The sequence below is a fragment of the Perissodus microlepis genome, chromosome 17 (genome assembly GCF_051167445.1).
Source record: "Perissodus microlepis isolate ML-2025 ecotype Zambia chromosome 17, ASM5116744v1, whole genome shotgun sequence".
In the NCBI taxonomy this organism is placed as follows: domain Eukaryota; kingdom Metazoa; phylum Chordata; class Actinopteri; order Cichliformes; family Cichlidae; genus Perissodus; species Perissodus microlepis.
The window spans coordinates 7,936,416-7,963,477 of NC_140477.1; the positions used below are offsets into that span (position 1 = coordinate 7,936,416).

A 27,062-nucleotide genomic window follows, 5' to 3' on the forward strand; every position below is an offset into this window, starting at 1 on the left:
TCACCTTTGACATTTAATAGAAAACTGGCAGCATATAAAAAGATCAGATTTTATCTACAACCAGCCAAAGAAGTACCCAAACTGTTTGGCTTTTTTTTTTTTTAAATCTGATTTTGCACTTAAAACATTGAATTTTTTGTGTGTCAATTCTAACTTTATCAACATTTGATAAAGTTTGAAACATATTTTACACCTGCACAAAAAAAAACAGCTCAAAAAATGTCCATATTTATCCAAATAAAACATTCAAGTCTATACATCCATTAGTCACTGAGCTCCTCCTCATCACTGAAGTATGCGCTCTTTTTGATCCGTGGCTTCTTGGAGTCTGACGACGTTGAAGCGTGAGCATTATCCTCTGCCAGCCTCTTCTGTTTTTTCTGTTCTTCCTCAATACAGGCTTGCTGGAGGGCAACAAATAGACAACAAATATGTCAGTACTGACAGTTTTTCATTTATTTTGAGTCAGACTTTCCATAATGTAACTTTGCAACTCATAATGCAATCCTCTGAATCAAAACCTCTAGATATTTTTAGGTAGATATTTCTTGTCTCTGCACCCTTACCTGAAAAGCTATGGCTTGGCTTAGGCTATCTAAAGCCGGGTCTTCTCCCTCTTCCTCACTTTCTTCTTCTTCTTCTTCTTCGCTAAAAGTAAAAAAAATAAATAAAAATGTAGATGTACTGTGATATATTCTGTTGCACAAATATATATGTCACAAATTACATACGTTTGCTCGGGCTGTTGAGCCTTTTTCTTCTTTTTCTTTTCTTTCTTCTTCGGAGGTTCCCTCTCTCCCAGCATGTTTTTGGGACATGCGTAGCTCAAATGTCCGGAATCCTGTCATGTGCCATTGTGAAAATACAGGAAAACTATCACAATTGCATTTCTAACTTTAGTTAGAAATGTAGTTAGCCACACAGGACCCCCCCAAAAAAGTAGATATTTACTGACCCCACATTCGTAGCATCTACTTTTGTCTGTGTAGTTCCGTCTCCTTATAAATTCTGCTGCTCGTCCATTATCTATGGCAATGCTGGCTTTAACCGTTCTGCCAAATAACTGGGAGGCAAAAATATTTCACTCGCTCGCATCCAATACAGAAACATCGCTGGCAGAAAGCCTCTGGGTTACGCTTAGTGAAAAATCAGTATATAACCTTGCACAGGCTCACCTGTTTGTTGTTCACTGCTCTTGCACAGTTATGAGCCGACTCTCTATCCAGGAAGAGAACAAACGCCACTCCTTTACTCTGTCGAGTGTTTTTATCCTTAACCACCGTGACCCTGAGAGAAACCATCATAGTTATTAATACCTGTGAGGAAACGACTGAGGCAGTAACTGTTACATCGCTTCAAAGCTACCAAATTATTGCATTGTGTTGCATCATTCATTGCTTTAAATGTATAAAATAACATAAAAAAATACTTACTTTACAACTTTGCCATATTTGCTGAATAGCTGAAATGACACACAGTGATTTATTTCAGTGAGAGGTTCTTGGATTGCATAGAAAAACTGGTGTGCTAGGTAACATAAAAACATCTGGATGACAATGTTGGGGAATAATCATATGACCATTTCTATGATAAAGTAATACCTGTTTAACACATCTACACATCAGACATAGCATTATGTTTGCCTCCCTAATATTCCCTGGTCCTCCTTTTTTGCCAAAACAGCCATGGTGACCTATCAAGCCATGGACTCCACTAGATCCCTGAAGGTGTGCTGTGGTATCTAGCACCAAGATGTTAGCAACAGAACCTTTAAGTCCTGTAAGTTGCGAGGTGGAGCCTCCATGGATCAGATTTGTTTGTCCAGCAGATCCCACTTGACACTTGATTACATTGAGATCTGGGGAATTTGGAGGCCAACTCCTCAAAGCATTCCTCAACCATTTTTGCTTTATGGCAGAGCGCATTATCCTGCTGAAAGAGGCCACAGCTATGATGGAATACAATTTCCACGAAAGGGTGCACATGATCTGCAACAATGCTTAGGTAGGTGTCAAAGGAACATCCACATGGATGGTAAGACCCAAGAGGTCCCAGCAGAAATCTCTGTCAGCTTGGCTTCTTTTCATAGTGCATCCTGATGCCAGGGGTTTCCCTGGTAACAAACACAGACCAGACCATCTTCTTCCATTGCTCCATGGTCCAGTTCTGATGCTCACGTCGCCATTGTTGGCGCTTTCTGTGATAAACAGGTCAGCCTGGACACCCTGACTGGTCTGGGGCTGTGCAGCCCCATAGGCAACAACGTGTGATGCTCTGTGTATTCTGACACAATTCTATCAGAACCAGCATGAACTGTTTTGGCAGTTTGAGCTACAGCAGCTCATCTGTTAGATCAGACCACACAGATCAGGCTTCACTCTTCACGTCCATCAGTGAGCCTTGGCCACCCATAACCCCGTCACTGGTTCACCACTGTTCCTTTCTTGAACTACTTTTGATAGATTATCCAAGTCTAGGATTCACTACAGAATCTAATGAAGATGTTCCCAAACTAAAGCTCGGAATTCACAGCACGCTGTAAAACATGGGTGAGGCAGTATGCATGGCTTCCAGTAGCAATGGGTGACAGAAGATAGAAGGAGCTGGATGAATTCTGAAGAGTACAGAGATAAACTTGACAAAGTGACATCCTCAAGCCCATGCCGAATTTGAGGATGGCACTTTGCACTAAATCTGAAATGTAACCCAAAATATAATGTGCATGCAATCCAGGAATTTTTGAAGGCCGAATGATCTGCCTGAGCCAATCAATTAATCTCACCTGAGCATGTACTTTGCTGCCAACAAACCCAAATAGAAAGACCCTTGAACATATGACCAAAGAGAGAGGTGGGGTGTGCCACGAAGGAAGTTAAACTGAAAGCCAAGCTTTCTTTGCTTAAGCCTCTTGACAAAACCTAAAATCCCAGTCAGAGATCACAGGTGTCACAACTGTGGTTATTAACTTTCCCTGTTAAGTCAGGCTTTCTGCTTCAGGCAGAAAGCCTCCTTTTATGTGCCTACATAAAAGGAAAGTTGGCATATCATGTGGCTCATCTTCAGTTAATTTCAAATGCTTCATTTATAGACATTATCTGAGGATAATTCACACACGACCATGTGTTTAATTTAGTTCCCATGGTGATCTATGCAGGCAAAAAGAAAATGCATGGCAAAGCATCACAAAATAGGAAACCCAATTTTTGGTGATGTCCATGACTTTAAATGTCAGGCAGTCATTGCTTGAAAACTATTTAGTATATTAATAAAGTGAAGCGTTTATGTATCTTCTTGTTCTCTTGACTGCTCCCTTTATGAGGTTGCCACAGTGGATTATTTGGTTCCATCTCACCCTATCACTAGCATCCTGCTCTGCATAATCTTTTTCACAATTTTGATGAATCTTCTCTGGTTGACCTCGGGTATTTAAATCATTCACATTTACTACCTCTATCCTGCACCTTCACTGCTAGACCTGTCTCCCTTCACACGTATTCTGTCTTGCTTTTACTGACAGACTTTCATTCCTGTTCCATCCAGGTTTTCTTCCATCTGCTCCCTACTCTCACTACAGATCACAATGTCCTCTGCAAACATCATAACCCACGGAGACTCCTGCCTGACCTCATCTGTCTGGCGAGCCCTAATGTAATCCCTACCACATACCTCACCGCTGTCTCTCTGTCCTTATGCATGTCCTGCAACCAAGCAATCCTACTCTGCCCCTCGTGACTTCCTCATGCAGTATCACAGTTCATATCACATGCTTTCTTCAAAACCACTATGCAACTCCTTCTGACCTTCTCTGCACTTCTAAAAAAAATACTCTCAAAGAATCCGCCGCGTTTTTAGGGTTTTTTCTTGGCATGAAGCCATACTGCTGCTCACTGATGGTCACCTCTCTTCTTAACCTTCTGTTCAACAACTCTTGAAGATCCAGAGCCCCAGAAACAGGAGAATAAAATAGCTGCAGTTCCTAGATGCCTTTGTCTCGCTCTGTCAGTCTGCCCCAGGGCAGCTGTGGCTACAACTGTAGCTTGCCTCCACCAGTGTGTGAATGTGAGAGTGAATGAATAGTGGAATTGTAAAGCGCTTTGAGGGCCCCCGAAAAGCGCTATATAAATGCAATCCATTGTCCAATCCCTTAAATGAAAGCCGAAAATCTTTACAACATTTGTTCTTATTTTTTTAATTTCAAGTTTGTGGTGGTGGCACAGGACAAACACTTAAGAGTTACAGGGACAAACTTACCTTGTGTAGGTCATTGTTGGTGAGAGAGAATGGCAGGTTCGACACATAGACGGTACTTTTGCTTGGTGCCAAACCCCCGCTCATACTGGACTCAAATAAAACACTCTGAAAGACACATGATGGTCATAAAGCACACAACCAGCAGTTCAGCTTAATACATCCACTATAAACACAACATTATTCAATTTAACGTTAATTCGAGCAATTGCCTACCTTCACAGTAGTTCTTACCCACACCACACCGTCCGTTAGAATAATGCCAAAGCTGTTAAAAAAATATGGTGTGTAATTTTATTTACACGGAGCAGTTGTTCAGCAAACGGGAAAAACGCCGTATATTGTGCGTCGCACGTTGATGACGTGCACAACGTAAATAACGACCGTAACTACCGGGAGAAGCTAAGCTAACTGGGCGACAGAGGAAAGTAAGCTCGGTTTGTTATTTTTCAGTTAAATTATTTACCTCTATAGTTTATGTAGATGAAGCCGCAATCTGACGTACATATCAAAGGATTTTGTGGGTGGCCTTAACGATATATTAACTTACTACACAAGCGTGCTGGTGTTTGGTGCATGCATTGAAGCTAGCTAGTTAGCCGTGATAGCAGCCTGGTTTACATCGCAATCAGTTGTAAATTTACCATAAACAGTAGTGATGATTTGTTAATGATGGTGTTTAGTTGCCATCAAGCTGATGGCTATGTTGACTAAGTTACTGCGGATCAAATGTACTTTAACATGTCACGTTAGGTCAGTCTTCTTCTTTTGGCTGCTCCCTTTGGGGGTCTCCACAGTGAATCATCTGCCTTCATCTTACTTTATCATTAGCATTCTCCTCTGTGACACCAATCCTCCACGTCCTCCTCAACTACATTCATGAATCTTCTCTGTGGTCTTCTTCTTTTACTCCCACCTGGCAGCTCCATTTTCCACATCCTTTGTCCAATATATCCACTATCCTTCCTCTGTACATGTCCAAAAATCTCTGCCTTGCCTCTAACTTTGAGAGCTATCCCTCTGATGTACTCATTTCTAATCCTGTCCATCCTGGTTACTCCCAATGAAGATCCTAACACTTTCAACTCTGTCACCTTCAGCTCAGTCTCTTGTCTTTTTGTCAATGCCCCCCATCTCCAAACCACACATGACATCAGTTCTCACTCTTGCTGCTGTTCTTCTATCACAAATCACCCCTGACATTCATCTCCACCCACTCCAACCTGCATGCACTCTCTTTTTCACCTCCACGTTAGGTCATACAACCTGCACAAAGTAATCTCAGCTTGCTCACTTGCATTTCACACCGTGCCCTGTCTTGTCTTTGATGTTTTCTGCTGATGTCTGCTCTGAAGTCTTAACACTTTATATGAACTTTCTTTACAGATTGTTTTGAAGATCTTACGTTTCGAGAAGCCCAAAAAGAAAAAAAAAATTTTTTTTAAATAAATAAAACAAACAAAAAAGTAAGTTATTAATAAACAATAGACACTAAACACTAACATACTAGAGAACACTGATGTGATAGTAGTTTAGGGAGATCATATCAGAATCAGATCAGAATCGTGTTTATTGGCCAAGTATATGTGCAGACACATACAAGGAATTTGGTTCTAGTAGATGGAGGCTCTCAAGCACTGCAATGTAAATCACATGCACACATAAACACACACACACACACACACACACACACACACACACGTGTCTATATATACATTACACATGCATACAAGTACATACACAAAGCTGTGTAAACCAACTATAAATAACCAATCTAAACTTATATACATAGAATACAGAAATGAAGTGGAATGAATACTACAGAATGTACATAAGGTGCAGTTGCAGTCTGGCAGTGGGAGCAGTGTGACAGGTCAACTGTTTAGAAGGGAGATGGCGAGGGGAAAGAAACTGTTCCTATGTCGGGTGGTCCTGGTCTGGAGGCTTCTGTACCGTCTGCCAGAGGGCAGCAGATCAAAAAGTCTGTGTCCAGGGTATGAGGGGTCTGTGATGATTTTTCCCTCCACGTTTCCTGGTTCTTGAGAGGTACAGATCCTGGATGGAGGGCAGGGGGGCGCCAATGACCCTTTCTGCTGCCCGTACAGTCCTGTCCTGTTTAGTGGCTGCACCATACCAGACTGTGATGGAGGAGCACAGGACAGACTCAATGACCGCAGTGTAGAACTGGATCAGCAGCTCCTGTGCAATCTGTGCATATGTAGAACCTGTACCAATATTCAAAACTTTTATGTATTAGACAAGTTCTTTTTGCAAAAGCTGCTTTTGTGTTGAAGCCTGCACATGTGTGAGGCTAAAAAGGTGCTTCACTTCAGACAGTTTCAGATGAAACATTAGGAAACCACAAGATTCAAGGCATCTAAATAGAACAATGTCATCTATGTTGGCCCTCAATTTCATGTCAGATGGCTTCTGAGAAAAAGTTCTATTTAATACTTTATTAATATTGCAGCTTGAAGAAGCTAGTCCGACAACACTTGAACAGAGACAGTGCTAGTGATAACAGTATGTTTCACTCTTTGCCCGTTTCAGTGACTTACAGGCGAGAAAGGAGTATACGGGAGGTGTATGATGAGCGCTTTTTAACAGACAGGCCGGTGAGCTCCTCTTTATCACTGCATCCCATTTAATAATTCCCACATGCAAATTATGCCTTATTACTTTTCTTTATTTATCCCTTGACAATTGCTGATTTTTAATTTTAATTATTTTTATTTTTATTTTTTTGTGGATGGAGAGTGAATAATAAAATAACGCCAGGAATCTTTTTAAAGATTTATTTTCAAGTTGCCATAAGCTCTGGCTCAGACTTTTCTTTCACAAAATCTGAGCAAGAATAAAAAAACAAAACATATATAATTTTTTAAAAAGGTATGTGTGTGTGTGTGTGTGTGTGTGTATAGGGTCCATACCCACGGGCAGCTGGAGGGGTTGAGCGACGAGGCCCCTTTGGGAGGCCAGAAGATGACTACGGCCGTGGTGGCTATGATTATGAAGGAGGTCCCCGCTTTTACCCAAATGGAGGCGGACCCCGGGGTTACCATGAAGATCAGAGGGGTTACCATGGAGATGGCCCTCATTTCCCTGCTGAACGCAGAGCCATTCCACCTTCAAGGAGGGTAAGAGGTTTTTTTTGGTATATTGTTATCAAATAGGTGAACTACATATTTTCAATCAAAAGCAATCAACCTTGTTCAAAGTCTCTACAGTTTAGATATTTCCCATAATATTGTAAGTTTAAGGAGCCAATCCAAGGACAAAGTAGTTAACAATATCATTTAAGATAATTTGAAACATATATGTACTATAGGCATCTATTGAACTCTTCTTCTTAGGCTTTTAAATTCCCTATATAGGGATTGTGCTCTTTAGAGTTTGTGTTTACATTTGAGTTCTAAAATTGTAAATTTATCTATCCGTCATTTCAGCTAGTTTGTCATTTGTCGCTTATCAGTGGGTTATGTATGACAAAGTAAATACAATGCTTTTTGTCATTTTACACTATTTTTAACCAGATACTGAGTTTTTTTCTGTCTTAAGAGATAACAAATAATATAGAAGTGGCGAATAAGAATGATTTTTTTCTCCACATTTTCTTTGTCGTGTAGGAGGACTATCCTTACAGAGTACCCAGGGATGACTCCCACACAGCGCGGCCTTTGGAGTTTGGGTAAACTGTTTGTCTTAAGATTTGTTTTAATATTAGCCTTATCAGCCACATTCTGTATGCATACAGTATTCCATCCATCCTCTTCTGCTTAATCTTATCAGGGTTGCAGTGGGGCTGGAGAATGTCTCAGTTAACATAGGGCGAGAGACAGGATACACCCTGGACAGGTCGCCAATCTGACACAGTGCTAACACAGAGAGAGACAGACAACCATTCGCACTCACATTCACAGCTATGGGCAATTTAGAGACACCAGTTAACGTAGCCCCACTAATGTGTTCTTGGACTGTGGAAGGAAGCCAGAGTACCCGGCTTCCTCCCACACACAAACACGGGGAGAACATGCAAATTCCACACAGAAAGGCCCCGGCCAGATGGTGGATTTAGACTGTTGCTTATTAAAATGTTTTCATTTTGGACAGCAGGGGACAGTCTTGTTCTATTCACTTGATGTTATAAGGAAGTCGTTTGTGTTTAGTTTCTCTGGTTGGACTTGGGGGGGATTTAGGGGGGAATGTGTTTGTAATGTTTGTGTACATACCAGCAATCACGAGTCGTGGTCTGTTTCTGACCCATATTGGCCTGTCTTACTTCATTTCCTTTTCTTGTGGTCTCTGCTGAGCTCTCCAGACTCTTAGTTTACACAACTGTTGGTCTAGCAATGTTGGCTAAACAGTGTCTATATTTAGGCTAAACACTAGGTTTGCAGACATTTAGGTGACAAGTTTACAATATTCTCTCAAAATACTGGTTCAATTCAGTGTGATTTTTGTCTGTTAATAGACAAAGGCACCACAAATTAGCTGTAAATAACATTAACAAATATGAGTCAAAATTAATTTTTACCTGTGTGTAATGCTGATGTGTGATAATAGCACATTAAATAGTACTAGGTAGCTTATTTGAACATTATTAAGAATATTTTAATATCGGGGTACAATTAGTGCGCTAAAGTTTAGTAAAACCCTCAATGTTGCATTTGCATTGTGCATATTTCATTATTAAAAACGACGATAAGGTTTGCCAGTTATATCTGTGCTCTTTGCTATTGCCAAAATAAAAAAAAAATATATGCAGTATAAGTTCATGTTACCTAACTGATGAGTCTGCAGTGTTATGACTTTAACAACAAAGAGCGGAGGTAACTTGCATGTCTATGTTACAATTTGTTCACTTTGTGAAAAGTTGAAGGATTAGCTTTAATTAGTTTAATCCTCCCTGACACTGAGATGTGGTAAGAGACCTGTAGGTATTATGTCGTCACACATGGGTGCATTTTGAAAATGCGCTGTTTGTACAGTAGCAAAATTTATGAACAGTACTTGGGTATAAAGTGCACTCACTGGATAGACCAATCTAGGCAGGCAGAGAGAGAAGAGGGGAAGGTTGAGAGTGATTTTGTTTTCATAGCTGCGTCGGATGCATGGTTGTTTAAGTTGTCTAAAATTCTTGACAAAAGCACAAAACATGTTTTTTCCCATTTTAGGGTTTTGTTATTGCAAAGCAAATATCCTGTATTGCACAGGATGAGCACGCAAAGCGCTTTATATAACATGTCTCATTCATCCATTCATACCCAGTCATGCAAGCATTTTTGTCTGAGGTAAACTGTTTTCTATCTAACATTCACACACATTCATACTCGGATCAGTGCATCAGTGAGCAACTTGGGGTTAGTATCTTGCCCAAGGATATCTGGCATGCAGACTGGGGCAGACAGAGACCAAACCACCAGGCTTCCAACCTGCTCTATCTCCTGGACTAAAGCCACCCTTAATACTCCTTCTAGTGTAGCCTTAGACCATTTGGATGTTAATTCTGTTTCCTGTCATGTTTTAGATACACAAAATATCTCCTTAATAGTTTGTTACACAACTGATACTAAGAAAAATGCTGCCCTTTATCTTTAGCCAGAAAGCATGTGTCCAGTCAACCTGTTTGAAGTAAGGCTTGGATTTGTGGCTGTTGAAAGAGCTCTGTCTCATGTGGTCACTTAGCAGATGTGAATTCCTTCTTGAAGATTTGTGCTTCAGTGAGAAATTCACTTTGTGGCTATGCCGTAACTGTGTCATACACCCTTCTGAACCGTAACCTGACATGCACCTCCCTAGAAATGTACACATTGTGGTTGATCTGCTCAATACCATTGATTTCTCCTATACATCTCCAGCTACTGTTTTGCTGCAGCTTTTTTAATTTAATATATCAGAGAGAGTAACAATCATCACCTCATTATAGGTAATAACAATCATAGCGTCAATTAAGTACTCACAAATGTCAGTACATTTCTGAAGAGAGATTGCAGGATGGACATGAGGAATGTTCAAAGAAGTGGAAAATCTTGAGGGACAAACATGTTTGCGCCACTGAAAAATAAAACTGACCACAACAAAGAGTGAAGAACCAGGAGGGGAAAAAGTCCTACCATTTTATTTGTTTTTGTCATGGTTGACACCACATATAAAACACAGAGACAACACACTATCACATAATGTGCAGCACACAAGCATAGATGCCGGCAACACCGTCGGCCACTTACATAGGTTATGTTATAGCCTCTTCAAAATTTCCCCAAAGAAATCTAAATAAACACAATGTACTACACTGTGTGCTTATCTGCAAACACTAACTTGTGTGTGCGTCTCTTTTATTTTTTGTTAATCCCCTCAGTGCCCGTGCACCACCTCCTCATAGCGTTAGAGGCCAAGGCATCTATCCAGCACCCAGAGCGCTCCCAGAGAGTGGGGAAGACACACTAGTACAGGCCATACTAAACCTGGACAGAGGGTAAGAGTGAATTCCTATTAATGACTTTGTATGGCAGACCATGTCAAGCCAATAAAGAAATGTCTTAATTTATTATATATAGCACCTACATTTTTAACCTCGTAAGACCCGAACTCTTTCATGGATTTTTAATTTCTCTTTGCTATGTGGGCTGATTGGGACCTGATGAATGTAAAAACAAATAATTAACAGAATTTTTTTTTTTTTTTACCTGATTTTTGTGTCTGAGAAAAATGAGGTCCGCATATGAGGACATTCGTTTTAAATTTTGATAGAACTGTGGCAGTATAATGTCCTCGTAAGTATATATCAGGCCCTTGTAGAGCAAAACTAATCAGCGTTTGCCAAGGGTATTTTGGTCTAGACAACCCAAAAATGTGATGTCCACATATGTGGACGCCAGGTCCTAAAGCACCTGTCATAAAAACAAAAAAGCACAGTTGTATTTTAGATATCAGTCAACTTGTTTAAAACTGAAAATTCCTACATCATTTGGGGTATTAAACTAAATTCACACTTGTTTATACCCAAGTTTTAACACACTGGACTTCTCTAGGAAACCAGGCATAACATTTAAACACTTAAACTTTAATGTTCAGGAATGTAAGTAACTAACTTGGCATCTTGTTTTTTTTAAAAAGTAAAAAAAAAAAAAGTGGTTTACTATGTAAATTAGAAAATTAATACATAACAACAATTATATTTTAGCATTAAAAATATAATTTTGATTAAAGAGCTTGCACATAGCGGTTGATTATCTATTATAGAACGTAAAAATGATTTTGTTACTTACCACATTTTAGGGCAGCTGTGGCATAAACCTTATATTGAGTGATTGTTTAATTAATTTGTTAAGCACTAAATATAACACACACACAGCCCTTGTTTTTCTTGCTTTGTGACCTCACCCACTTTCCTGTTGACTCTGTTGTCTTAATTAATGCTCATACTGTAAATGATGGTCCTCATTAGGATAAAAAAAAAGGAAGTTAAAGCAAGGTGCACTGTCCCTCACTTTCTGGGTCAGGTCCACCCCCGTCTCATCATATCTGGTTTCAGAACAGCAAGATGCTCATGGTGAAAACTCACTTTGAAGCGTCAAACCTTACTAACCTAAATGGGTGGTTACATCCTGCCTGAGGTGCCACCATCGTCTGACTGTGCACCTGTTTCGTTGCAGATAGGTGTAAATACAACATAAAACAGGAATTTGTTGCACACAGCAGAATGACCTTACAGTGCTAGGTGGCAGCATTGTTCTGTGTTGGTACATAAATGAGTGAGAGAGGTGGACCTGTCATTGGGCCAATGTAAATTGCTGCTATTAGATTGCAATCAGGAATAACTTTAACCTCAGATAATTCACAAAAAAGAAAAAAAAAAGCTGTCAATGTTTGGACCTTTCAGATTTTGGCAGGGCTCACATTTCCCGTTTTCCCCAGGGAGGACAGAGACCACTACAGGAGAAAGGCAGCCCCGTTTCCTCCCCTCAGAGATCGTTCTCCGGTGCGCCGAGAGGTGGCCCGCTCCCCGCACAGCCGCTCTGGCTCCAGCGTCAGCAGCAGAGGATACTCACCGGACAGAGCCAAGAGCCTCCCTTTCCCCTCACAGCAAGGCAAGAGTATGTAGAAATCTTAGTCCCCCCCCCCCAATGCAGTATGCAGTGCTTTTACTGGCATCACAATATTGATAAGAGTTTAAAACTCCAAAGCAAATCACCATAACATGTGGAGTTAACTTAATAAGTCGGTAACACAGATTAATACAATATAAATTCAATAAAGTGGCACAGCATTAATAAATACTAAAGTATAAAGGTAATTAGTTCTGGTCTTAACAATCCAGCTGATGGAACAAATTATGTAACAGCACTGCTAAAATGGAGTGGAAAGTGTAGTCACTGCTTCCACTGACAAGTTCTACTCATAAGCCATTTGTTGCCTTAACTCAGGAAGAGGACACACAGCCTCTGAGTAAACATCGTTCATTTGGAAAGCTAAATTTTATACTAACTATCCAGAGCACAAAAGTAAATAAAGTAATCTGTGTGTGCCTGTAGGCCCTGATTCAAGGTCATGTTTTAAGTTCAGCTCCTAAAATGTGCATTGTTCTGAAATGGATTATATTTTTTTTTTTCTTCCATCCATCATTTCTTATTTTACTGTTATTCACTGTCTGTCCATGGCTGTTAACCTGGCTGACCGGCTTTTCAGGTGTGGATGGTCCAGAGGGTCACACGGGTGTTTCTGAGCACCTCTGGGGGGCACTCTTTCCTCAACAGAGTGGACATGACACTTTGGGTCTGTACATTGAGCTATGTAAATAAGCTTAGACTTGGGTGACAGTAAGCTGGGTTGTTGTTCCTTTCTTGCATCCTTGTCATTTTGTGTTCTGTCTTGAGAAGGATGCAGGAACAGAAGACTTCAGGCTTTTTAAATTTCAGTGACTTGAGAGTCGACCCGCCTCTCAAAAGAAAAAGTATTTTACAAAGGAAACTTTTTGACACAGACATTTTTTTTCACCCAGGTCTTTTGTAAGTTATATCATGAAAGTAGTTTCTGAATTAGAGTTTAGTACAGACTGCTGTATTGTGATCAATGCCATTTCCACTACCCGAGGTACATTAGCACTTTTCATGGTTCCTGCACTTTTGTAAAGTAATGTTAAAAATGATTTAAAATGTCAGAGGTGTTCTGATTGAACACATTTTCATCACAGATATATTATTTAGTGTTATATTACACTTTAATGACTACAAATACATCTTGTCTGGAAATACATTTGATAAGATGACTCTGTGTGGGAACAGTGAATTTTACAGCTTATCTAGAAAGTGGCTGAATAATATAAGAGCATCATGGATTGCTCTTTGTTTTTTCAGTCCCACCCTCTCACTTGGAATGTTATGGAAAACCAAGTCCACATAATAGATTTCCTGTAAGACCACCAAAAATTATTAAATAACTGTACTGTAAAATGCACAAGTGCTAAAGTATCTCCATGTGCGGTGCATGTTCTTTATTCATTCTTGTCTCTAATCCCTCAAATTCCCCTGTTTCCACCAGTGTTTGTTTTTTCTTTTGGGGGGGAGGTTGGTTTTGTTTCTTTTGAGGTCCACTGCCATCTTCAATGCCGGTCATTTTTCTTTTAAATTTCTATTTGATTGGCGCTTTTTCACTCACGAAGTGAGTGCTTAGCAGTTTTCATGGCTAACATGGCAAAATGTTGCCATCTGAATGCATGATTTGAACGGGTTTTAAGAGTAAATATTTTTAGGGAAGCATTAGAGTAGTCGTATGCTCCATAGGTTGCTTTTAGATAAGAAAACCCCATCAATTGTGATGTACTTGGCCGGTGACCTTACGGTTTGGTCTTCCAACAGGGTACGAAGAGACTTATTCTCAGAGCAGGATGATCGGTAAGTACAGTTCAGTATAGCCGTCTAAGACTGGATAGACTACGTCTTGTTTGATGAGTTAATAGACAAATTAGCCACTTCTCCTGGATTATATTTCAAAATGTATAGCCATGCATTCCTTTGTTTGTTCAGTGGTAATGAATTAAAAAGTAAGATGAGATGACATGCAGAGGATTTGTTTCAGATATACTGAAAAGTTACAGTTGTCAAACCTAATCTATTCACAGTCTGCGTAACCTGAGAGAGACAGAGAGGGTTTCTAATGTCTCCAGCAGCCAGCTTTGCTCTCCGTTCTGTCTGCCACTTTGTCAGGCCTCATAAAGATGCCACCAGGTCGTGTGCACAAGTAGAGGGGAGAGGGTATAGGATGTCTGATGGATATTCCTGAAGCCAAAGCTGCCTCTCCGGAGTGTTTTTTGTTTCATTTCTAGGTGCTTGAAGTTTGTTAGTAGAGTTGATTACAAGGCTTTGGACAGCGTAGTGTTTTTCTTATAGAAGGAAAGTCAGTAGAGGAAGAAACTCCTCCTCCAGTGACTGGAGAGGAGCCGTGCGTTCAGCCAATGAGATTCAGAGCACCGTTGTGTTTCTTGATTGTTCCAGACCTTCTAGTATAGGTACCTCACTGGATCCTGGAACCAGACTTCCAACACATTTACAAGGCTGCGATCTCCATAAGCACCCCCATACTTACTTTCCAGACCGACTTGCTTGTCTTCTTTCAGTTGAATTTCTGCTTCCCTCGTCGTTTCACCTTTTTCTCATTTCTTATTTTGTTATTCCAAATATCTTTTTTTACTCTAACTTCAGTCTTACTGTTTCTTTTTTTGTCACTTTTCAATTTCTATAGACAAAATTCCTGGCCTGTCAAGAGAGGGATCCCCACAGAGTGCAACATCTGTCAAGGTACTGTTTTTCTTGAGGTTTTCATGAAGGATCAAAAATATTAAAGGGTTTTTCTAAATTGTGTTGTTTTTTTAAAAATATATTGTAAGTACAGCAGTGGAGTCTCAGATGTTCTGTGCTTTATTTTGTTTGCATACCATGGTGTCTGCCTATGTCACTGTATAGCAGGATACATCTGGAAGTCCTTAAATTCCATCCTCCTAATAAGTGTTGAGTCCCATCAAAGTATGTTAATGGGTTTTAAAGTGGTCCAAATGCAGGGCATAAAAGCCATCGGGCCTCCACTTTGTTTAACTTTGTTGTAAGCGGACTTCAGTTACAAGAATTTGTAATGATACGGGGGAAAGGGCTCAGGTGTCGACAAAAAAAACAACTTTTTGTGTCAAATGTGGATATTTCTTGATTGTTTTGCTGATAATGTTTTGTTTTGCTGATGTCATCCATCTCCAACTATGCAGAGGAGTGTAAATACAATCAGTTGTGATTAGGCGCAGTACATGTGGCTGTGGCCACCCAGAAGCATAGAGGAGAAATCAGTAGCCCGGGTCACAACTTTATCACAAGATCGTAACCACAGAGTCATAAGAAGTGCCTGTGTAACTCTGGGATGTATTTACACTGTTTATAACGAACAATAGTTTACTTTTACTTTTAAAGAGCACGTCTAACTGCGTTTGGCAGGCCCTCAGTTTCCTGTTGATGACGCAGGGAATGGGTCTCGTGATTGTGACAAATTAATATGGGGCATCGGGCTCACAGGGAATCGGTATTCATCAAGATTCAGGTCAACACCTTGTGTGTGTTTGCATGCTCTGGCAACTTAAAAAGGTTTTGCTATTATAGCTGATTGTGTGAGGGTTAAAAATACTTTGTACCAACGTAATGACATTACCTCTTCTAAATGGAGTCTCTGTATGCATGTATGCCAGCAACTGTTTATCTGGATGTCAAAATGATCCCATAATCAAGTTTTGTTTTTGTTTTTGTTTTAATGTGGTTATGTTTAAAACAACAGCAACAAAGTCAAACCATCTAAATATCACATTGTATACACAAGAGGAAAAATTAGTACAAGTGGAGGTGTAACTGTTTTTATAATCACATGTATTTTGATAGAAATAAATATCTGAATATACAAAATTAGATATTCCCTTCAGTTATTGTGACCAGAATAATTCACAGTATTATTATATTGTAATAGAAATCATTAAGAAAAAAACCCACATGCATTGGTAAAATAGAAACATTTCTTTTTTAAAATATCACAGTTTTAGTCATGGCCCTTAAATATACACAAAATAAAGTAACTGGATTAAGTGATATATATCCATATCAGATATTTGACACCTCAGCAAGCTCTGCTCTGAAAACCTTTTAACAACAATAATCTTTTCCCTAACATGAAACAGGAAATAATTAAACGATCAAGGACCTGTGCAGTGCACAAAGCTTTTATCACTGCCCTATTTATTATTCAGTCAGCACAGTTAAAAGTTCCACAGTTTTACTGTCTAGACACGCTACAACCATTCAGTTGACTAATGTATGTTATTAGCCTAATGTTCCCGTTTTCTACACACACAAACACAGCTTTAAAGAGTTATTAGGACTAAAATAGTCAAAATAAAGAGCTTGGCAAATGTTAATACCGTTAACCTTCAGTTATCCAGCTCATATTCGTCCACTTATTTTTCCCCAAGTATGGTGGACTAAATTGCTCACTGTTTTGTTCCTCTCCTCACACCAACAATACTGTATCTGAAGTGATCTGTTAACCCCTCAGCAGCTCTGGGTTCATCTACCTTTTATGTGCAGCTTAAGAAACATGTATGTAGTTTTTACCAAAGGGCGCACAGAGTTCAGCTGTTTGGAAGAAAGATGATTTCTTTTATGTTTTGTTATGTTTCAGAATATTAAGAGTCTGTATTGCAGCGGATCTCATCTTGCTGTGACTCTACGTTGTTGCTTTCCTGCCTTCACACATCAAAAAGGGGCCGTGCACAAAGTGCACAAATGATGCATTTACTTTCTGTGATAAATATTTAGTGATTGCTCACTCTGAAAAAAAAACAATTTTTATCAAGTTCACTGCTTTGAAAATGACAAACTTAAACTTTATTGCTGACAAGCATTTATGGCTTGTACATGTGAAGAATTTAGACATAAATTCACCTTGACATTTAAGTGCCATTTCAAGTGCTGGACACACTTGATTCAGATGGCAAAGCCAACCATTACAGGCAAGGAGGGCTCGATTTTTCGTACAAATTCCCAGTGGAGGCGATGTCGTTACGTGGTTGTGTACAAAATAAGCTGAGTAACAAATAACCAGACAGTCACCCTCGGGTTTATACACGAGAAATTACAAGATGCAGCATATAAACAAAGTTCTTTCTTCTCCTCCTAATGATCATTTTTGTCAGAACCACCTACCACCACCAAATCAACTGCTGTGATGAAAGTTACTCAGCGCCCCACCCCTCCACACACACATACATGCACACTGGTGCTTCTGCTGCTGTGTTTGATCTAGCCTGTGGTGCATTGTTGTGTGTTCTCGGGGCACAAACCCATAACCTTGGCCAAGATGAAAGGCCTGAGCTGTGCCCCCAGTAAAGCTTTGCACTAATGGTCCTGGTCACTGCCTGCTGTGGGGATTCAACAAACACATAGGCTTTCTGGAGCCATCCCAGACAGGAGACACCAAAGACGGGACCTAAAGAGCACCACCGGCTCTGGCTTCAAGGCAGGGTGGCAGGGAGGTCATCGGCAGGTTTCATCTCAACACAACAAATTCCTGTTAGATAGAGTGTAATGGTTTACCAGTAAAGGGCACAGATCTGCTGAAGGAAGCAGGAAAAAGTAATACAAATGCTCAAAGCACTGCTGTAGAGTGGCATTCAGTCACTGTGATATTTTTAGGAATTCTAGCAGCATGCATTCAGGAATGGCAGTGTCATTGGGTTGGCCACTCCACTACTTTAACCTAACAAACAACTGAATATAGCTATGAGAGACTTAGGATGACTGGATGATCAGAGTATGAGCCAGCAGATGAGCATGCTGCAGTGATCAGAAATGTCATAGCTATTGAATTTTGGCCTCTAAAGTTTGATAAGTTTTTTAAAAAGTCACGTGCTGAATAGACTGCAAAGAGCGAGATCCTGAGGAACTTTGTGATGCTTGCTCAAACTGTAAGCATTTTGAAGAACTAAGCTGTTACATCAGCGTTATGATGTCCAAACTATTACATAGATCAATATTAAGTCCAGTGCTGTTTCTCCATTTTACAGCCAAGAAAAAAATTCAGTTCCACTTCTTTTTCAGAGTTTACCCATTCTGCTGAAACAATAATGTTTTGATTTATTACAGTTAACAGAAGATCTATTTTGAGCCTTATCTTGAGAGCAGAGCACGATTTCCAAGTTAGGCTATGCTTTGCAAGTTGAAATAAAGAGACTCAGACAAGGGATATTTTTTCGGCTGAGGTGCAGTAGATGCGATCTTTCATACAAGTCCAAGCATATACATGGGACTTCTCCCAAGCATAGCTTCAGGGAGAGTATTGGAAGGAGGAATAATTGGATGATGCTTTGCACTGTGCTTTTTTTATTATTATTATTTTAGACCGCACTCGACTTTGTGATGTACCATCCCCTGTAATTTCTTTCTAGTCATCTATGGATGAAGTATGACTTAGTTGCCATGGCCTGTTTCCCTTAATGTATGAGTGGACTTTAGTCATGGTTGGGCAGTTCTGCTCCTTGGCCTTCAAACTTTAATAGTATCAGGAAATGAGCAAAAGAAATTGACCACCCATCCAAGTCGGCCTCATTTCTTCCCTTAGATCTCTCTTGTGGCTTTCTCGGTAGTATTTATGGATGCCTTGGTTTCCAATTTGCCCATTAGATGCTTAATCATGGCTTGTCTGGCTGTGATTTCTTTGCTCTGAAGATTCTGTCTTAAACACAGCTAAAATGTGAGTTTTATGGTTTTCCGTGTTATAGATTGGTTCTACTAAACTGCAGGGTTACTGCTTGGGTAGAAAAGCAACATTAATATTAGGTTTTGATCTGTAACAAACATTTTAAAATATAGGCTCTAGCTATATTTTGTGCCTCAGGTATAGATTTCTATACTGCAAATTCTGTGTATATGTTGTTGTTTTTTCCACTGAGTCCACTCTGGCTTTTCAGCTTTACCGTATGCCTCATCAACCACATGTCTCCTTCAAAGTTAAAGAGTCAGTAGGTCATGTCGTAGCACAGCATTGACTGTACATCCTTTACAATTCATTGTTGTTTGATTGCTGTAGTAGAGTAGTAGTATGCTTTTTAAAATATTGAATAGTTTTATGATTTCTTGGCATAAATGTTTCATGGCAGTGGTTCTGTTAGGAATAACCATTCTGCTGCTTTCTTAGTTTTCCTTAAATATCCCTGCAGCTCACACCTTCCTGATGTTTTCCTTTAGGAGGAAAACCCCCCTCCAGAAGGAGAAAAAGAAGAACCACTGGTAGCTCCCGTCGTGGAAGAGAGCCAAAAATCTACAGACAATTTCCACGAGCGACGAGCCCTTGCCATCGCAGCCAAAGCCCAGGAGATAGAAAAGGTACTTTTTTCTAATACTTGAAATTTTCACATCATTGCGTTTTTCTGACCCGCCTTTCCACAAGTTCTCTGATTGGGGTGATACAGCATGTTGTCCACTAATCACAGGCCTCATTCTCAAACGTATTTTCCTTGGTCATGACAAGTAATTTGCTCTTGATGGCAGGCAAGAACCTTGCATGGCAGCTCTACCACCAGTTATAGTGTGTGTGTTAATGAGTGAATGTGAAACACATTGTAAAGTACTTTGTAGAAACCTGTGGATAAGTGCAGGCTATTTACAGTTTTCTTGTGCTTCTAGCAAAGAATAAAAGTCAGATTTGGATTTATATGCTATATAGGATTTTAAATTGGTAATCACAATGTATTCCAGGGATGTTTAAACAAATTTGAAGGTGTTCTGTTCTCAGTTGTTCTTTTTGGGAAGGAAAAATCACTGTATGCCCAAACCCTCTCATTAAAAACTACTAATTTGTCAGACTTTTCTATAAATGTCAGCTTTGGCAATGCAGACCACATTCAGTACTCTTGGCACCACATTCCCATGCATATGGTGGCCTTGGGTTCTCTGACTCACATGTGTTATGCTTTACTGGATAGGCACTACTGAAACAGCCACCTATTATGTTCGTAACAGGCAGGAAATTAACTTAGCATTGTGACTGGAAGACAGCAGAGTGCCTACTGCTACCCCCTAAAAAACTTCACTGTTGCAGCCACATTTAGAGAAACAGTTAATTATTTGAAAAACGGTAGTTGGCAGCATTTTCCTGGTAGCTTCTCTTAATCTTCCATCCTGACTCACTGACTGCATAAACCGCTCATTATACAAAATATCTGCTTAATATCGCACACGGCTCAAGCATGGCCCCCTCGGCGTCTGACTCATCTTTGCAAATACTCGCGCATGAAGCGGTCTGCGCACCGGGGTTTAGAAACATTAGAATGATATACAGGGTACAGGGGACACGTAAATGAAGGCAGCAGCTAAGAACGGCTTATTCGCTGTAAAGAGCCGTGCATAAAATAAACCGAGAGGTTGACCGCTTAACAGAGCTTAAAAACACCCCAGGCTCGAGGTTCCAGCTCTGCTCTGTTACCTAATGAAGGCCATTCCTGCACCAGTGAGCACTGCTGGTGGTTTAACTGAGACCATTAAACCTGAGCTAGCTCTGCCCTGGAGCACAGACTGCGCCCTCACATTGAGCTGCAGCACAGAGCCTATAGGCTGTAACAGCATTACTGCTGACGCTGCAGCTTCACGCCTGTTTTATAGCCTGTCTGTGTCTTCTCTCATTTTTTTACAGCAAACTTTATAACGTCTGAGCTATGTGAGCATTATTTCATGTTTCCAGGTATTATGGAAAGTTATTTTAGAATGATTACAAAGACCTGTGTCAGCAATCTGTAGGTACTTTACTGCCATCATCAGTATTACTCATAATTCTCTGCTATCTTCTAATGTGGTGATTCAGATCTAGGTATACATGTATAATAAACAGTTTGAAATGAAAACGAAGAGGAGATAAAGTATTGCGTTTTCACAGGGATATGAGGTTTCAGTATTTCCTTTCAGGATTTGCGATTCTTAGATAACCATCAGTTTCTATTGACAGCTGCAGCTTTTTGTTTTTCCTGTGCCTTTCTCTGGCTTTTGTGATCTTCAGATCGTCCGTATGTGTAGGTCGTTTGCGATGTGGCAGCTCTTCTCCTCTTCCATGAGAGACTAAACTGTTTATCCCAGAGCTGAGGTCAGAAGATGAGTAATTGAATCAAGATTTTTTTCTTCTCACATAAAAGAAGGATCATGGACTGAAATAGAAAAGGCTGTATTTTAAAAGCATCACAGAGAATTGCTTTCACATGATGGTCTTTTACTCTCTGAGGTGGCAGACAAACCAAGCAGTCACTGGAAGCTGTATAAGCACTTGTCTGGTGACCAGTTTTAACACCCCATTTTGCGCTGACCCACAGCTAAACATACTTAAGCTGTTCTTTCTTTCTTTTTTTGGCTCTGAAATAACAAAGTCACTTTCTCATGTGCTCTTTAAATTAGCAGCAGTATTCCTGTTGGTGTGGGCACTCGTGTTAAGCCATTTGACAAGTGTCAGCCAGATGTTTGGCTTTCTGCACCCAATCTGGTCTAGCCATCTCTTCTGTACACACAGCCACAAATGCACAGAATCCAGAAGCTCCTCAGAAGCTATCCAGGTCATAATCTAAACTTTGTTTGCGTGGCTAAGTGAAGCTGGTCTTCTTGACTTATAGTCTGAACCCCCTTTCTGGTTGTCAGAGTTGACTTTGGCCACAGGACAGACTAACTGGTTATAGTGAGTGACAAGGCATGAGAGGCAGTCAGGGGTATTATGTTGTGTTCCTCGTAGGCCCAGACTGCCGTACAAAGGGAGTTTTATTTCATTTGTTGAGGAATCTAAATGTATTTGACAGAAAGCCAGACACTTCCAGCCTCTTGAGGGCTTTTTACATGCAAAGATGACAGAGCTGGACTGAGGTGCCAACTCTGTTTAAAATTTGTTCCGATTCTCTCATTTCTAAAGCCCAGCACGCTCAGGGGCGAGATTTGTAAAAAGGATTTGTCCTGCAGGGGTGAACAGCGAGCAAGATGCTCTTTTTCTCAAACAACCCCACCCAAAGTCGAGACGTGCTCCTTTCCTTCCTGGTTGGATAACGGGACGGATTGCAGGAAGAACTTTGTCAGCACATTGTTTAGAAACAGCTCTCTCTGTATTCACAGAAGGTGTAGACCACTCACTGATTGGATCCTTCCTTTGAACGTTTGATAGGTCCACTCTGTTATCAGCTTATGAAAAACCAAAAAGGCCATTGCTCTGTAACTACATTCATCGTGCTGGGGATGGTGGCTGTCGCAGGTCTCCTCTCTATACAGACTGCTTGGGTTATCAGTTGTGTAACATCTTCTGCTCAATTGTTTATTGTGCATGAGGAATGTATAGAAATGCCCAGAGGAGACTGTGTTTTTGAATTTGTTTTGTAGTGTTCCCCACAAATCTCCTGTAAAATGATTTATTGAACATTTCCCATCAGCTGCTTTTGTAAACAAGAGACCTGGATAAGGTTGCATAAGCTGTTTGTACTGTAAATCCCTCAGTAGGTTTGTGTATAAAGCTTTAGAAATATCTGAATGGGGTTGGTAGGAAATATGATTTCCCAATGCTGTCCAATTAAAAATGAGTAATTATGTCAGCCTGAAAACACAACAGTTTTTAGAGCCAAGTAAAATCAAAGTTAACCACTGTTCTTTTCTAATTACAGGTTATTGGTTTGTTATTACAGGTAATCTGTGTGTTTGAGTTGGCACTGCTCCCGTAGTCAATGTGAAATTAAGCTAATCTAAATTAAGTGAAAGTAATTTAGTTTTTTCCTAGTTTACATCATTACTAAACCGCATTTTAGATCAGGTGTAACAAGCATCTCCTGTAGGCTGTGTTTTACTATTCAAGCAAATGTTAAAACAAGCTGCAAAAAGCTAACGTCTTTCAGCTAGCACACCTTCAATAGGAAAAGATTTATTGAGTAAATGCAAATTTACGCCTCTGTCAGTGCGCCCCAGGGTGGCTGTGGCTACATGTAGCTTGCCATCACCAGTGTGTGAATGTGTGTGTGAATGGGTGGATGACTGAATGTGTAAAGCGCTTTGGGGTCCTTAGGGAAGAGTGAAGCACTATACAAATACAGACCATATACCATTTTTAAGTTATCTGTAACAGTCTTGTGTATATCTGCTCTTGAGACTGTTTTGGGAGACACAGCAAACCTGTCATCCTGGAGGAGTTGGTAATACCTGCAACCACTGTAAGTGCAGGTATCCCCTCACCTCATGCTTGGTTTTACCCTCCACATTTAAAACCATTCGTCTTTTGGTGGTTGTATCATTTTTTACCCCTCTAGTGCACTGCTGGTTAATTTCATTAACACCAAAGTAGCTGACAATGATTAAGAGCCCCCTGTGCTACTTAACTGACCAGATCAATATCCCAGAAGTCTAAGTGACTTGATGCTATACTGATTAAAAAGTGCTCCTTTAATTTTTTTTTATTTGAGCAGTGTATTACACCTCCGTTATTTGGATGGCTCCTACGCAAAAATAGAAATGTTTAATTTTTCCTCCCATTTGTGCTCAAAGCATTGTCAGCAAGGGTTTGCAAAAACTCTCATAGTGAAATCAAACTTGGTGGAAAAGTACAAAAATAAAAATGGGCAAACTGGTTTGGCTCCGGTTTTCTTTCTTAAAAATTACTGATAATGATAGATAGTGCACTCACAGTGTCCTAGTTTAATGCATACTTTGGAAAGTTCCCATCTGTTGGAGAACAAGGACAATAACTGTGTTTGACAGGCGATCTCTATTTGTGAGCTTTTCTCCAAGCACACTTTCTGTTCTAGTGAAAAATCTATAAATAAGCCAGCGAGTTAGAAAGCCCCGCAGCACAGAAGCCACCGTTGGTATCTGGTGAATGAAACTATCCCTTCCTCCCTAGCCTAATTTTACACACACAGGCGTGTGGGCATATGTATAAACACACATGTCCACTCATAACCCTTGTCACTGGACATCTCCTTGTATGAGACTGGCACGTACAGTTGAAGCTTGATATACTAGGCAGCTGTATCTGTAGTTAGGCATGGAAGAGAGTTACATACAAATATATATGTAAAAAAAAGTATTTGAGTATACTGGCAAAAAATAGACCAACATATCATTTTGAGTCTGGAAAAACAACAAAATCAAATAAACCAAGGAGATGGAAAGAAATAGGAACCTAACAATTATTTCACTTGAACAGATTGTCTTGGTTGTTGTTGTTTTTTTCTTCCCTCCTATAGTTATACTTAATGTCACATACACCACATAACATCTAGCAAAGTTTATGTGGTCGTTACATTTCAACCTACCCCAACAAACTGTTGAATCAGCTCTCTCCCCCTGTGTTTTTAACCAGGGGTGTCAAAGATAGGGCCTAGGGGACAGAACCAGCTGAGCAAGACTCCAATCTGGCCCATAGATAGCCAAAATTGCCAAGGTATTAGACTTTTAAATGTATTTTTTAAATGTATTTTCATAGGTTTTAAAGATTTGGCTGCTGATAAAGACCTCCCCCATGGTCATTCATACTACACCAGGGTAAATAAGTAAAAGATTTATCATGCAAGTCATGATGTTGAGATAGCACTTCTTTTTCTTATGTCAGGGATTAAATGTGTAATTGGCCCACTTAAGATCAAAGGCTGTAGGTAGCTGTCGAAGTTTAAGCTTTCGACTGTCATGAAATAGTGTGGTAGAGATTAGAGAGCCACATCGAGTTTGTCAGAGGTTGTAGTTATTTTGGCAAAAGTATAGACAAAGTGTTCATTTAGAAAGGGTATATGTGTATGTGATTTTTAAAATGCATCTTACGTCTCAAATGTATGTACGTCCAAAACTCAAGAAAATAAGAAATAAAAGCTGCCCTTGTGTTCCTGAATATTTGTGAGAGTGGGAATTCACGACACTCCATGTTATTTTCCCTCCCTTACAAAATGTGAAATGGGCCCATAAATATTATCTTCAGTTGAGCGGAATGATATTTTCCCCTTCATTCTCAGCTCATTTAAAGGATCATGACTTAAAAGCAAATCTCTGTTTTGGTATTTTGCAAATCAAACCACTCTGTGTGGAAGCACAAGCTCCCTCCATTGTTTTGAGACATTATAGGCTCAGTGTGAAGTGGCGGCTCCCAAACTAGATTCCAGCACCTCCTCTTTGTCCGTCTAACACCTGTTACAAGCCTCCGAGCTACCACTGAAGTGCAGTTTTTACTGCGTCTTTGGGCTACCCTGTCCCATATCAAGTGCCCCTATTAAACTTGAGAGGAAGAGTGTTAATCTTTTGGTGCTGTATGAGGTGTGTTAGCACCAGAGTGATCAGCTTAGGCACAGTGACGCTGGAGTATTTACACCTAGGCGACAGGTAGAGCAGGAAGGAAACAACTCCCCATCCCCTCAATTAAGAGCTTTTCTCTCAAAGCTGTGCCTGGTAACACTTAACATAGCTAAATCTAAACTGAAAAAGGGTGGAAATGTCTGCTCAGTGGTTTTTGAAGGTAAAGTTTTCCTCTTGTTTGTCTATTAGTATTATTTTATTTTATTTTATTTCATCTTTTTTCACTCGACCAGGTGTATCGTCAGGACTGCGAGACGTTCGGAATGGTGGTGAAGATGCTGGTGGCTAAAGATCCCAACTTGGAGAAGCAGCTGCAGGTTCCCCTCCGAGAAAACCTCGGGGAGATCCGTGAACGTTGCCTAGAGGACCTCAAACAATTCATCAGCGAGCTAGACGACGTCATCCGGCAGCCTGAAACTTCCACCTGTGACTCAACCACTCCCTCTACATCCCAGTCGGGTCATAAACTTTCAAAGACAGCAGTCAATCACAGCTCATCTTACTGACGCATCAGCCGGACGTGCTGCGTTAATGTGAGACAGAGGAGGAAGGCTTGACGGTTTGAAGTCCGGATTGTTCAGCAGCTCAAACCGAAACCATGGAGGTAAGCATGGAGAAAACAGGTCGCCATGGAGAGAGGACATCCTTTGCAGGAATGACCAGTGTTATTTTTGAACGGACCATTTTTACCTTCAAGTTTTCTGTGGGAATTTATCAATCATAAAGAAAACGTTCTGTTAAGTTTTGTCAAAAGAAACACGTTCTTTATTTAAAATTATTCTCATCTCACATTGTAAAAATGGTTAACAAGGGGTTTATTATTTAATCTTCTTTTTGATGAGAATATTTTGTGGAAAGCAGAGATTCAGTTCTCCAGCATGATCGTTTTTTGTAGTATTTTCAGCTATGTAAATTTTTCTTTTGTAGCAGATATTTGACTTGGTGCTGCTAAATTTACAACAGGTTGACATACTTGTATAAATTTGTACTGTAAAAAAAAACCAGTTAAATTCACTTTCTTTGTCTTGTCTTATTTTGCATTTGAGCCCTATTCTACATTCATCCAACAAACTTGATTTCTTTTCATAATCCTTTGACAAAAGTTTCATACCCGCAGAAAAATATCCATGCGCTATGAGAGATCTAATCTCAAGACATTTTTAGGATCAGTTCACCGATGAAAAAAGCATGTTAAAAAAAAAACAACCTTTTTTGCGGCACGGATCGTTTTATTTTTACGGACCGGCCTTTAAGGTGTCGCGGATAAATACAACAAAATAAAACCAGTACCGGTACCAAAATAAAAAATTATCCATAACACACGGAAAAAGACAGGGAAACTGAGGTAACGATAAAAACAATAAATATTAACCATAAAAACGAATAAAAACCCTAAAAACCATAAATTTCACACCCGAACCTTAGCACTCGCCGCCCGATACCAAA

At 40.0% G+C, this 27,062-nt stretch overlaps 2 protein-coding genes across 2 annotated transcripts; one reads left to right on the forward strand and one right to left on the reverse strand.

The window, feature by feature from the left end:
* On the reverse strand, nucleotides 1-4,630 carry zcrb1 (zinc finger CCHC-type and RNA binding motif 1). Its single transcript, XM_084910371.1, has 8 exons — nucleotides 4,465-4,630; nucleotides 4,252-4,356; nucleotides 1,434-1,462; nucleotides 1,176-1,287; nucleotides 956-1,063; nucleotides 732-841; nucleotides 567-648; nucleotides 1-404 (listed from the first exon to the last, which is right to left on the reverse strand). The coding sequence occupies exons 2-8, from the start codon at nucleotides 4,333-4,335 to the stop codon at nucleotides 264-266; spliced, it is 666 nt and encodes a 221-aa protein (XP_084766497.1). The 5' UTR covers nucleotides 4,336-4,356; nucleotides 4,465-4,630; the 3' UTR covers nucleotides 1-263.
* pphln1 (periphilin 1) lies at nucleotides 4,508-26,630 on the forward strand. Its single transcript, XM_084910645.1, has 12 exons — nucleotides 4,508-4,532; nucleotides 4,656-4,685; nucleotides 6,799-6,863; nucleotides 7,170-7,385; nucleotides 7,875-7,936; nucleotides 10,607-10,723; nucleotides 12,166-12,344; nucleotides 12,937-13,023; nucleotides 14,106-14,141; nucleotides 14,989-15,044; nucleotides 19,518-19,655; nucleotides 25,850-26,630. Exons 1-12 carry the CDS (start codon nucleotides 4,508-4,510, stop codon nucleotides 26,120-26,122), a joined length of 1,284 nt encoding a protein of 427 aa, XP_084766771.1. The 3' UTR covers nucleotides 26,123-26,630.
* Nucleotides 26,631-27,062: the final 432 nt, after the last annotated feature.